Source organism: Macadamia integrifolia, chromosome 11, assembly GCF_013358625.1.
Source record: "Macadamia integrifolia cultivar HAES 741 chromosome 11, SCU_Mint_v3, whole genome shotgun sequence".
NCBI lineage: Eukaryota > Viridiplantae > Streptophyta > Magnoliopsida > Proteales > Proteaceae > Macadamia > Macadamia integrifolia.
In genome coordinates, this window is record NC_056567.1 from 19,967,601 (window position 1) to 19,977,102 (window position 9,502).

The window sequence follows — 9,502 nt, forward strand, 5'->3', positions numbered from 1 at the left end:
GGCAAAAGTATCCAGTTAATACTTTACAAATATTTCATTATTTTTTAATTTTATTGATATCTGATAAGTATCGGCCGAGACCAATACCTAAAGCTATTCTGCAGGATTAAAAGAAAAAAAAAAGTTAAATTATAATTAAAAAAATGAAAAATAAAGAAATGAAAAAAAATTAATAAACCATGAGAGAGGGAGTGTGTAGGAAAAGAGAATGGAAGATAAAATAGGAAAGAAAACGTAATCGGTCAAAAAATTATGAGAGCTAATAAGTGGGTTACACACGTCCACCTTTTAGTTGTATGAGAATTGGAACTCATGTTCTCGTACAAGGAGTCTGGATCAGGTCCTCATACAAGAACCATTTTCGTACGGTGCTTGATATACACTTGGAATCCACCTCAATGTTTCACTTCTTACAACAGGTTTTCATATTAAATGAATTCCATTGTAAATCAGACACCATACAAGAATCCAAATTCACGTTGACCAAAACTGGTTTGGGATTGTTCAGAGTGAAGGAGGAAGAGAGAGACTTCAATCGGCAGTTTCCTGAAAAAGGAAAATAAAAAAAGAGGGCACTTGGCATGTCTCTCAAGGATAACGATCGCTCACACTATGTCATACAAGGTAATTCAATACAAACAATTCAGGGCAACTTGTCTTGGCCGTTGAATTCTCAATGAAGCTCAAGGGCTCCTCTACTGGGTACAAGATGCAGCAACTCAGATCCAACAACATCCGTGTGTTGGGTTCCTTGATGAGACACTCTAGAGCATTGGATCTGAGCTAGGACCTCTTGTGTGCAATAGAGGAGCCGGATCCTGAAAAATTACCAATAATGTTGATATGAGTGCACCTAACTGTTGCGGCCAACTCCTCCACCATGGCCACCAGCTTTCCATGGTGCTCGGCTTCCCTCATCTTCTATCACCTTCTTGACAGGCCGATATGGATGCAATGGTGCCGAATTGGCGTCCAAGAAATACAGTAACATCACCATAACCAAGCATGACACAAACATAGGAATTGACCCGAAACTCCAAAACATGAAAGCTAGGGCAAAATAGAGCAGTCTCAACCCAAAATGCCAGAAATTATTAGCCCTTATCACCGACGATTGCACGTACTCCACCGGCACATCGGTATTCGGTGTGCTTATGAAGAAACCAGCCTGAACTAAGTACCTCGCCGACTGAACAAATGACCCGAAGGCTAGTATAAATGGTAAGAGCATGCTTATGTACTTGAGGGAAACTGTGGTAAAGCTTTTTTCTCCAAGTATAAACATGTTCTTGAAGAGATTGCTAGATGCGCTTCCCAACCATACTCCTATGACAGAGCTCAATGTTAGGGTAACAGAAGCCAGGAAAGTTGCACCTGATATGTTCGATGAAATCACAGACAGTGCAAGGCTTTTGACACTCGAATCACCCTGCATTTTTTCGAACTATTAGGTCATTAATTTGATTAAAGGGATAAATAATAAAACTAGAGAAGCCCATTAATCAAACCAGCATCATTCTCTCAACCCATGCAATTCTGTTGTAGTTCTCATAGCCGATTGCTGTTGTTGCAGGATACCTTTTGACTCGGTAGATGAGATAGAGATGGTAGGTGAACATGATCAAGAGCCCTGCTGGGACAAAGATTACGTCCAGGTTATCCAGCAGAAAATCAAACTCCATCACCTACTCTGACCTTCTCAGCTCCTTCTGGTTGTTTGCTGCATTAGTGAACTTAGGAGAGATGAACTTGATGATGGTTTAGTTGAAGGGAGAAATTAATTATCATTTTTGGGGTTATATTAAGGAAGTTTGGACACAACTAGCTACGTACGTAAGGGGTTGGTCATGGGTGGGATCCGATGGGCATTAAATAGATTATAAAATTAGTAACATTGGAATGTTTCTGTCCGGGAGTGTAACTGTTACGTGTCTGATAAGGTGGCTTAGTCATGTTTGCAATAAACTAGGAGTGAATAGTTTATTGGGGAAGGAATCCAAGTAATTGGGTTTTCTAGTTAGTCCTTTTCTTTAGGAAGACCGACTCTTTAGGAAGAGGGTTAGTAGGTGGACAAAATGGATCAGTTGGCTATGAATCAACATTCAATACCTGTCTTTTTTGTTTTTAAATATATCATTCTTTATCCTTGTAATGGCAGAAGGTAGGACATGTGTTGGAGACTGACTCGTATGACTAGGTGATCGTAGGAGTAGCGGATCAGACCTCATTAGTGGAACATTGTAGTGCTATATTGGAGGATGTTAAAGGGCTAGTCATGGCTAATATTCCAACATTGGTTTTTCCCTCAAAGAAACCTTGTGTGTTTTATCTTCTTTATCTTCCACGTATCATAGGAGCATAGGAATAAGGGGCAAACTGGTGAGCTTTTTTATTTGGCTCAGGTCCTTTGGAGAGTATGGGAGATTTGGATATGCAAACAACGGCCACCTGTTTGAGCAGTTGTGCATGTGATAGTAACCTAGGGATGTAGGAAGCAGTCAACCACTGCTCTTGAGAAAAAAATTATTTTAAGGAGTAGAGAGGTCATTCCAAAGGAGGGGAGGAAGATATAGACACAAATTTAGGAATATAGGGTTCATCCCCTCTGTGTTTTAAAAAATTACACGAACCTTCCTTACATTTAAGATTTTCTTACAAGCAGCCTCAGTCCTCCTTTTTTTTTTTTACTCACACACACAAGAGGGGAGGGGGGGATGATAGGAAATGGGGGGGATGCGTGTGACAGGAGTTGATCCCTAAACCAAAAACCTGACGCCTACTCTACAAGTAGAGGCTGCAACCAGTGCGCTATGCACTGGATTCACCCCAATCTGTTAGTTTGTATCTATTAAGTGTTGATGTCATGTATCCCTAAACCATTTAAGGATAAAAAATGACCCCAGTAAATGTGAGATTACATTTCTACCCTTTAATTAAAAGAAGAGAATATGTCTGAACTTCTCTGTGAACGACCCTTTCATCTCCAAGTTCATCTTCTATTGATGAACTTCTCATCTCCGGCAAACTGCGAGCAAGCCTTGTTTAGTGTTTTCCCCACTGATGAACCTGCATGAGTTGAATCGAACGAATCCGACACCGACGACCTCTTTCCCCCTTTATTCTATGTTTTTCTTGTCATCAATTTAGAATATATAGGATTTCCACTAAATTTAAAAATTTTCTTTCCTTTGGTCTTCTCTCCCAAAGCCCTCAATCTTTTCTGAAGAGAGCTTGAAGGCCTTGCTTTCTCTATAATTCCTTTGATTCTGGGTTATCACTTTAAGGTTTTTTAAGAAGATATTTAGGTTTTTCTTTCCCTATCCAATGATATCATTTCTCTTAATTAGTCTTTGCTCCTTGATCCTATGTAGAAACGTAACCCTAAAACGATATAGAAGATAATGGAAAAGCAAGAACAACCAATGAACACAGGTTTATAAAGTTCAGCAAGATTGCCTACGTCCTCAGTGGGATGAGATCCTCCTTCACTATCAATGGAGAATAGGATTACAACGCTCGTTCTCACACCTCTCAGTATTGTTTGCATTACAGAGAAAGAAACACTCGCTACAATATATAGTGAAAAACCCTAATCGGAAAGTACAAGACTCCTTGGATTAAAATGTGATGGAATACAAGACATCATACACCAACAATGCACTTCTTTTCTTCTACAATTTGGATTTTTTTTTCCAACTCTTATGGATGTAAACACGTAGAGTTTAATTTGTTTTCTTGTTTAGTTTATATGGGAATCCACTTACATTTTCAAGATTCAATTTAACCAATTCTTTATTTTATCATTTAACGAGTGGTACAAATTAATTTCCACTTTTAAGATTCAACCAAATTTTATTTTTTTTTCATGCGTTTATGGGTTATCATATTTAATGTTGAGTTTACGCTCTAATTATTGTCTGGCATTTAGGTGGAGTGTCCATGTGGTGTTGCTTTATTTTATTTTATTTTTCTTTTTCTCTCTTTTTCTTTTATTTTACCATCTCACGGATCGATGTAGCCAACCACATTTAGTTGGAAAAAAGACTATTGTTTTTGTTTTATTTAATTTTTTCTTTTAGATTTCGGGTAAAAGAAAAAATCTTGTAAGTTAAAATAATAGTTGATGTTACTACTACCCAACCCGAAGGTTTCTAATGCAAAGAATCAATCTTCTAGTTCTATTGATATCTAATATTTAGATGCGGGCAAGGCCAGATATTTGAAACTGCCCCTGGATCTAGTCTGAAGATCTGAAGGGCATCTTGATATTACTGTTCTTGTCACTGGATTCAAGAAATTCCAAGTTGTTGGTTTGAATCCTATTGAAACAGTATTAAGTAAACTGCAACAGTTCGTGAAGAGAAAAGAATTGCCTACAAGAATAATTACTTCAGGTATTACTGCAAGAGTTCCATGGTTTGTTCTGCAATAGTTGTCTAGTATATCTTGTTATCTTCAGTCAATTTCATGGAAGCTAACTCATTGCTTTAGAGAAGCAAATGTCGTTGCTGATTATCTTGCTAAAGTAGTAGCCAAATTAGGTCTTTTTGAAACTTCTCCAAATCGTCCAACTCACATTAAGGAAGAGGCAGTGAAGGAAGCTTTAGCTAGGCTTCGTTATCATTTCTATTAGTGGCTGTTGAGTGCCCCCTACTGATGGCAATGCCCGAAGTGGGGGGTTTCTACCTCTTCAGTTCTTCTTTGTTGATTGTAGCCTTTTTTTTTTTTTTAAAATAAAATTCAGAATTTTAGCCATAAAAAAAAAGAATAATTACGTTGGGTAGCTGCACTGTTCTTGAGAGTCGGAGACTGCCGGAGTTGGAGCGAAAGGAAGAGCATATCAAGCACTAGAATACCTAGCTTCATGGGAGAGGTACACCTTCTTTTATTCCGTAAATTGATGAGAGTTGTAGGAGATTCCTTCATAGTTGATGGTTTACCACAGCTCTCTCTGACAAGAGTTCTATTTAGTTTTGGGAATGTTTGGGTAAAAAATGAACTAAAAGATAAAATGGTCTTTTCATTTTGAATGCTTTGGTTTAAGGGTAAAATGGTCTTTTACATTTCACAACTAACATCGTCAGCCTTAGGGGGTATGAGTGTAACAGGGGGGAAGTATGTATAATAAGGCAATAGTCTAGGGGAGATTTGTTGTTTTTCCAAATCAAAATGACAGAATTATTGATGTACATGTCTATCTCTCTCATAGTTAATAAGTTCTAGAATGACAATGATACGGGAATGGACATGTATGGCAATTGAATAGGCTAGATGGCAGTAATACTTTTTTCTTTTTTCAATAATCCGGGGTAATAAAATGTGTACGACAATGATACGATACTTGTTTAATACAGCCGCAGATATATATAGTTACCATGAAACGTATATGTACTTAGGATTTTAAGCAAAAAAAGAATTTAGAAGACCCTTTTTATGATTGGTTGAAATAAATATTAGGGTAAAGAAGCATATAAGAAGTATTCCTACATCCCTCTCTAGATTTGGATTTGTGATCAGAAAGGGATTTTGAATTATTTATTTATTTATTTTTAGAGAAAATTTCACTCCCCTCCCCTGAATGTTTCATTTATTATACTCTCATCCCTTGTGAAGTTTAAAACTACAATCATACCCTATAGTGTTAACACTATCAGAGTCATCTGTTAAATGTCTTTTTTACCCCATCACCTTTGTGTAAATAATAGAGGAAAGATACGAGGAACCAGCGAGTCCTCTTCTTCCTTCAACTGAGCTGTAGTTAGAAGGAACTACCTGCTTCCCTCCCTGCTGCCCAGTGTATCAAGACATTGAGAAAGAATAAGGTTTGGATGGAACCCACTTCAGAGATTGTATAGCAGTCGTGTGTTGAAAGGTAGGTTGGGTAGAATTACCGAGAACACATCGGCCGGTGATGGTGTTGTAATGTTTTCTATGTCGGATGTGCCGTTGGGGTTCTGCATAGTAAGCACAGCCTAGCATTAGTAGTATTTACATATAGAAAGGATAGCCTCTCTCTGTGTTTCTGTGTAATACACAAAATCAGAGATTGGCAATGATTGATTTCGATCCTTCAAAATTTTGGGATTAGGTGAATATCATTTTGTTCTCATCGTCAGTTATGAAGTGGTGCCAGTAATTGTCCCCAGGTTCCCCAGGGTTGCCGGAGGTCATACCTTACTGGTCAGCTTTGAGCCAATCCATGGAGTTCTACTCTGTGAGGGTGAAGACATCAACCCTTCACTCCACGATGCCGAGATTTCTGGGCTTTCACCAGAAGAATTAGAAGAGATTAGGAGATTGCATGTAAGCGACACATCAATTGATCGAGAAAAGGACACAACAGATTTGAGATTCGCGAAGCTCTGCCTTGAAAGGAACATACCTTGGGAATCTGTAGGGGTTTACAGATCCTTAATGTTGCTTGTGGGGGTTCCCTTTATCAAGACATTGAGAAAGAACTCTCCAAAAATCTTTCATGAGAGAGAGTGGTTCATATTGATTATGACAAATAAGATGGGCATCGTCATAAGGTGAATGTGGTGGAAAATACCCCACTGCATGACTGGTTCAAAGATTCTCTGGAGGAAGGGAAGATGGAGATTCGGGTTAATAGCTACCATCATCAAGGTGTCAAGAGATTAGCCCAAAGGTTTGTTCCAATGGCTTTCACTCCAGTTGGTTTAGTTGAAGGTTTTTATGATCCTAATGCGTATAATCTTCATGATTAGTTCACAATGGGACTAGGGGTATGTTGGGGTTTAAAGTTCAATTATACATCATGAGTCATCACTTAATGGTGGACCACACACGGTAGGGTACGATTGATACAATCTACGACATTAGAGGGGTATGATTGTAATTTTAAACTTCACAGGAGATGGGAGTGTGATAAATTAAACATTCAAGGGAGGGGAGTGAAATTTTCTATTATTTTTAAATAAAAAATACTGATAAAATGAATAATACGAAAAAAAATACGTGTTTTTAATTTGACATCCCTTAAAAAACACGTATTTTTTAGTATCTGATGTTTTATACATTAAAAATGAATTCAACAATTAAACTTTTAGCTATAGAAAAATTACACGTTTAATATGCGTATTTGCTAACTATGATCTCTCTCCTAAAATTTTATTTTTTTATTTATTTATTTTCTTGACATCGGCATATTAAAGTAAAAGAAAAAGATACTATGCAAGCAGTATGAGGATATTTTCTTGTACCTCCTATATCATGTCTGACCATTGACATTTTCTCCTCTTTGAGTGTGACGTTGGAGATTCCTCTTCTTTTAGGAAAAGAAAAAAAAGAGAGAGAGATTCCCCACATGGGCGGCTTGGAACACCTTTCTCCAAAAAGGCAAAATGGTAATGGTAAGTGCAGGAAAATAGGAATGTGGAACGTTCTTGCTTTCCCCAAATTATTTTTCAATAAATTGGGGTTTTCAAGTGATGTTATCCATAATTCCCGTGTTGGGAAAGTCCCAAATTTATGGATTATTTGGAGGAATTCTCTGCATATTCCTGTGATTATTTCTGAGTCTGAACAACATATCTCGATATCTCTTGTTTGGGATATGTGAGTGGCCCAGATTACATTCATCCATGCAAGTAGCTTTAGAGCTTGTAGAAGATCTTTGTGGGTTGACCTGGTAACTGACACTCCTAAGACTCCTACTCCTTGGGCTATTATCTGAGATTTTAATGCTACCCTGCAATCCCATGAAAAGAGAGGCCTAGGGAATTTTAGTCTGAGCTCAGGTGCTGAATTTGGTGCCATGGTTGATGCCTATGCAATGGCTCAAGTGCCATCTACAGGGAGAGAATTTACATGGTCAAATAATTGCCATAGAGGGAATGTCTGTGCAATGCTTGATAGAAGTTTCTGCAATGATGAATGGATCACCCATTTTCAGGATTGTGCCCAGCAGGTCCTCCCTAGAATAGCCTCAGACCATACGCCTATTTTGATTTCTTCAGATATATACCATCGCCCTTCAAATTGTCCCTTTCGGTTTCACCAATTCTGGACGGAGCATGAGGATTTTGATAATGTGGTTGCTGCCTCTTGGGGAGAATGGGTCTCAGAGAATCCGATCTCTATTCTTATGTATAAATTAAAGAGATTGAAGGGGGTTCTGAGAAATTAGGCTCGCTCTTCCTTCCCTAATTTTGATAGAGCTCTGGAAGATGCAAAAAAGAATTTAATACACGTGCAGAAAAGCATTGAAGCCAATGGTCTAGATGACCAATTATTTGCTTTGGAAGCTGACGCTAAGACAACCCTGGTAAAAGCATTGGAGAACCATGAAAAACTTTTGGCTGAAAAGGCTAAAATCAGGTGGATGAAGCAGGGTGATTGAAATTCTAAGTTCTTTCATATCTCTGCTAAAATGAAAAGACTTAGAAACACTATTAGATATCTCAAGAAGCCTGATGGATCTGTGGTGGAAGGTCAGGACCAACTGGGTGATTATATTGTACAGTTTTATGAGGATTTTCAAAAGGCTAACCCAACCACGGAGCATGCAGAGCCACTGGAAAATATTCCCTTGGTTCTTCTACAAAGAGATATCTACAGTCTGGACTCTATGCCAGGTGATGCAGAAATAAAAAGGGTGGTGTGGGGGCTTGATCCTAACAGTTCTCCAAGGCCAGATGGATTCTCTGGTGCCTTTTTTAGAAGGTGTTGGCACATTGTAGAGAGGGAGGTATGTAATGCTACTCAATTCTTTTTTAGTACCAGCCACATGCCTAGAGGGGTCAATAATAACTTCTTGGTTCTTATTCCTAAAGTGGAGGGTGCTTCATCTTTGGATAAGTTTCGTCTGCTCTGTATGGGGAATTTTTATTGTAATATTTTATCTAAAGTGATGGCAATGAGATTAGAAACCGTGCTTCCTAAACTCATTTCAGAAGAACAAGGTGCTTTTCAAAAGAGGAAACTCATCCATTCAAACATCAGCCTAGCATCTGAACTAGCTAATATAATGTTTGCTTCGACAAGAGGAGGTGGTCTTAGACTGAAAATTGATATTAAAAAAGCATATGACACTATCTCTTAGCTTTTCCTATTTCAGGTTTTGCGAAAATTTGGCTTCTCAGAGAAGTGGGTGGCATGGTTGTATCAAATTTTAATATCAACCAAGATTTCAATTCTAGTAAATGGTGGGCCCTAGGGCTACTTTGGGGTGGAAAGAGGGATGAGACAAGGGGACCCGATTTCCCCTATGCTCTTTATTATTGCAGAAGAGGTCCTATCCAGGGGGTTGAAGAAGCTTATTCTTGATAACAAAATGAAAACTATTAAGGGGCCTAGAGGCGTTTCTACCCCAAGTCACATTCTTTTTGTAGATGACATCTTCATATTCATAAATGCAATGATGTGGTATATCAGAAATTTAAAGGATTTCCTTCAGAAATATCAAGAATTCTCAGGGCAATGTATTAGTCTTGAGAAAAGAAAATTGTTTATGGGGAAAATTTCTCCAACCAGAAAGCAG

At 38.2% G+C, this 9,502-nt stretch overlaps 1 protein-coding gene and 1 pseudogene across 1 annotated transcript; one reads left to right on the forward strand and one right to left on the reverse strand.

The window, feature by feature from the left end:
- Window positions 1-527: 527 nt before the first annotated feature.
- Window positions 528-1,833, reverse strand: LOC122092730. Its single transcript, XM_042662974.1, has 2 exons — window positions 1,509-1,833; window positions 528-1,429 (listed from the first exon to the last, which is right to left on the reverse strand). The coding sequence occupies exons 1-2, from the start codon at window positions 1,680-1,682 to the stop codon at window positions 854-856; spliced, it is 750 nt and encodes a 249-aa protein (XP_042518908.1). The 5' UTR covers window positions 1,683-1,833; the 3' UTR covers window positions 528-853.
- Window positions 1,834-3,401: 1,568 nt separating this feature from the next.
- On the forward strand, window positions 3,402-6,728 carry LOC122092966 (annotated as a pseudogene).
- Window positions 6,729-9,502: the final 2,774 nt, after the last annotated feature.

What these genes read in the sequence shown, in the direction of transcription:
- LOC122092730 (XM_042662974.1), bottom strand. Translation starts at nt 1,682, where the DNA reads ATGGAGTTTGATTTTCTGCTGGATAACCTGGACGTAATCTTTGTCCCA. An exon ending in GGGTTGAGAGAATGATGCTG is followed by an intron (nt 1,430 to 1,508) that starts GTTTGATTAATG and finishes GAAAAAATGCAG; the next exon opens with GGTGATTCGAGTGTCAAAAG.